This window comes from Halyomorpha halys, unplaced genomic scaffold (assembly GCF_000696795.3).
Source record: "Halyomorpha halys isolate HHAL.00 unplaced genomic scaffold, Hhal_1.1 Scaffold152.1, whole genome shotgun sequence".
Taxonomy (NCBI): Eukaryota; Metazoa; Arthropoda; class Insecta; order Hemiptera; family Pentatomidae; genus Halyomorpha; species Halyomorpha halys.
In genome coordinates this window covers 444,415-448,590 of record NW_027109315.1, presented here as the reverse complement: position 1 = coordinate 448,590, position 4,176 = coordinate 444,415, and the positions used below count along the sequence as shown (strand labels likewise).

Sequence of the window (4,176 nt, the reverse complement as noted above, 5' to 3'; positions counted from 1 at the left end):
AACCAGCTGAGCTGACTGAGAACACAAGTTTAGTTAAAAATTATGACTTTTTTAATTTCACTTAACCTATGTGCCTATGAGAAAGCCGTTTAGTTGACAGGATGCTTAAATCCTAAAAATCATTGTTTGTATTTCAATATCGATTCTATAACTATTTAGCATTGGATAAATTGTTAAGAACAGAATGTACATTTTAATAAACTGTTTTATATTTGTATTTCCATTCTGCTGACCTGCGAACTGTTATTTTGTTAACATAATTATTAAATTACTACTTTTTTAATTTTTCTTAAGCTATGTTTGATCCTTAAGCTGACAGGATGACAAACTCTATTAAATCATTCTTCAGTATTTATTCTATAATAATTTATCATCAAATAAATGGTTAAGGTTGAAAGCAGAATGTAAAATTTAGTGGCGTTATATTTTTATAACTTGTATTTTTGTAAGCAGAAGGAAAATTTTGTAATAATGAGTAATATTATTAAAAGTACTTAGAAGTTAGCCAATCTGTGAACTGAAAGGCTCATTTCCACAATTCATATGGGAAAGTATTGCCACAGTGAATAATATAAAAATATTTGTTCTGAGCAAGGATTAATTTTAACTCAAAGTAGAGTGATGCGGGCACTACACCAGATTTTATATTATATACTTTTTTAACTTATAATTATTGACCAGTGGTTTTTTTATATGGCTTAGCAAAACTTTCCTTCCATTACACATACCCATTATAAAATAGTTGTGTTACTTCTGTCATCTTATTCTCTCCCATCGTCTCTTCAATTCATTTTCCCATACATTAACTATTTGTCTTCCCGTTAAATTGCTATAATAGGTAGGTTCTTTATTATGTGATCTACATCCTTTAAGAATTTTTTCTCAGCTAAACTGAGACCAAAGCTAAACTAACTTTTCTCACCAGTCAATTATAAACAAATATTTAACATCAGAAGTATTTTCAATCATTAAGCATAAGATTGTCTCTCTTTATAAGTGCTGAACAAGAAAAATGTCTTTCAGACATTATTTTCAATTCCTGATCTTAATTCAAGTGTTGGTAAATAAAATAACAATACCCTGATTTGACACTAAATAATTTGTTGCTGAAACAATAGATGAAGTTTTTATTTCATGGTACTCCTGAAAACTATTTAAGGTTGCTGAGCTAGAGGAAATAAAGTTGGATTGGTATTGAAACTTCCGAAGACTTACATAGTAGTTTCAGATGAATTTATTTATTGTTTTGGTTATAAACTTATGTGTAGCATATTTGTTTGAATATAGGCCGACACCAAATATAAGTCGATCTGTCATTTTGATAATAATTATCAACAAAAAAATATTGAGAAGGAAAGATTAAACTGCAAATAAGAAATCGGTTTTTCAAATTTAATATACCTATCTCAAAAAGAAACAAGCTTGCTTAAATTAGGTACTACGTAGATAGATAGCATCATAGTATAATAAAAATATTACAAAGATAGTTTAAAATTTGAATTTACCCTTGTGTATCTCCTTAAAGTTACTTATTTAGATTAGTATTCTAGATTAGGATTATTAATTCTAAATAGGATTGATCGCAGATATAAGTTGAGCCTTCATTTTACCAGACATTTCCAGAAAAGAAAACCTTGGCCTATATTCAAGCAAGTACAGTATAAAAGACATTTAAAGGCAACTTGTCATTGTCTGGTACCGTTCTTTTAATGTTAAAACATTATTATCTCTTAATTTCCTCAAATATTCAACAATAATATATGTTATTATAATCAATTTTTGTTTGTTTTTTACTTTCTTACTTGTATTACATGACTCAAATGTCTTTAATAAACTATTTTGAAAATTAGTATTAGTTCTTGTGAAATACCTTAGATATTAATTTGGAACTCGAAAAATATAGTTATTATCTGAAACAAATTTTATTTTTATTTTATACTTTCTTTTCCTCAAGCCTCTCAAGCTGTATTTTCAAATGCCACCTATCATAGTTTGGTATTGGTCATAATAAATAGTTTCTGATATTTACCTTGGTTTATTATATTTTTAATTTTATATAAACACTTTCTTAGAAACATAAAATAAAATTAATCATCATATAAAGTGTATATTTTGTTTTGTAATTAGCCATTATTTTTCGTCACACTGTAATAAAGCATTTTATAAAAATCACTTAAGTTCTTGCATTTTTATCTGTGATATAAATATTGTTTGAAAGTTAAGATATTGAAAAATTGCTTGTGTGGCAGGCTAAGGGTGGAACACATGGAGCGTCAGTTAGCATCATTGACCGGCCTTGTGCAAAAGGCTCTGACACAGGCAGTAGTTCCGGGTCCTCCGGTCCCACAAACACCTTCTCTTTACCATCGGTCTGCTTCAGGTAAGTTTTCACGAGTCTCATAATTTATTTATTAAATATAATTTTTTTTTCTTATTTATAGATGATAAGCTTTAATATTTCAGATGATTCATTCTCGATATTTATTTCATCTTACTTTTTTTACATTTTAAATCACCTTATAATATCATTCTCAATATTCAATTACCATTTTATATTATTGTTTACAACAAATTCATGTTTAGGTTAAGAACTTTAATCTCCTTTCCTAAGCAGGAAATTCCTTTGTTTCAGCTGTGCTTCTTAATATTTTATTAATACCAATCACTAGTAACAGCTCTTTGTTGACTAATCCTGTTGCTTATAATGGAATTTATTCATGTAGCGAAAATGTGTGGTAGTTTTAACATTTATTTGTAGTAATTCATAAAACTTTTAGTTATCCCATACACTTTGTCAATTCATTGTGATCTGTTATAGAAATAAAACAAATTTATTTCTATATTGAACTCATGCTCACTCTTGACGTGTTAGGATTATTTCCAAAGCAGTTAAATCTGGCATTGTGTACATTCAATCTCCAAGGTTTGATTTATTGCAATAAATAAATTGAAGTCTGTTGTTAAAAAGTTATACATAACTAAAATATTGTGCAATAGTTAGTATTTCTGATAAAGACAAAGTAGACCTAGGGTGTTTTTCAGAGATAGAATTTAGACCTTACAAAGTTTAAAACTCTATAAAGCCTTATTAAAATAACGAAGCAGCTGTTGAATTAAAGAAAGATTATTATTCCGTATCTGTTAAATGAATAAATAGAACCAACTACAAATATCGTTTACTACAAATATTCATTGAAATCTAGGATACCTTAAAGTTCCTTGTACTACAGGCTAACGTGTAATGCTATCCCTAAAACAATTACTTTATTTGATTATTTTTTAATGTTTCAAATTAATTTTTCTATTTGACAACCTCCAACGGTATATCATTTTTGTATTCATATCTTTTAATTGTAATTTTTTTTTAACATTCTGTTGTCAACAGTGTAGGAACAATCTTTATGGTGTAGTAGGATTGTTGAAGAAGTAATTAGAATGGTGCTTGCTGAAATAACAAAAAAAAAGGCAATTCGATGGGAAGATTAAATAATACCATGCATCCTTGGTTCCTAAAATTTTAATATTTTAGTTTTTATTCACTGAAAAAGATTTGATTTGAACCCTTTATTAAAAATATCTAATATTTCCAAGGGTAATTTTATAAGACCATCCTTATGATGCAGTTGGCAGAATTGCTACTCTCACTTTATTGGTAGATATGTTAGATTCCAGTGACTCTTAATCCTAAAGAATGTATCCAAGTGAAAATCCTTGAAGCTGTGGCCGCCTAGCCTTTTGAAAAAAGCAATGTATCTTCTGAAAACACAAACTGATGTAGCCTAGTCTAGAAAACCAAAATTAATATGAATATTCAACCATCATAGCAGTAACCGAGTCTAGTCAATAAGTCTTGACTTTTTCAAGATGTATTTATGCAAGAGTTTATTATTGTTGATTTTATTTATAAATTACTCCAGAAGGCTATAGATATCGTGTATGGTTTATTTTATTGTTTTATTATTATAAACATTATGTACATTTTGTTTTGGATCCTACCTGATAAGCTCAGTTGTCATCCTTATAATTTTTTTTTTAACAGGTTGCATTATTTATCTTAGTTTATTATGGTATAGATTTCAATGATTAATTGTGTATATAATAATAATACTAATATGATGCATTTTGGTTGGAGGTTTTTGAATTAGTTGGGGGCTTATGTAAGATATATTTTATTTT

The 4,176-nt window shown here is 27.9% G+C and overlaps 1 protein-coding gene across 1 annotated transcript in view; it reads left to right on the top strand.

The window, feature by feature from the left end:
* Positions 1-4,176, top strand: part of LOC106678649 (coiled-coil domain-containing protein CG32809) — a gene marked incomplete in the record, with an annotated part of 525,778 nt that overhangs the window by 469,781 nt on the left and 51,821 nt on the right. Inside the window, 1 exon segment of the mRNA XM_067047514.1 lies at positions 2,250-2,380. Coding sequence (XP_066903615.1) covers positions 2,250-2,380 — 131 coding nt within the window.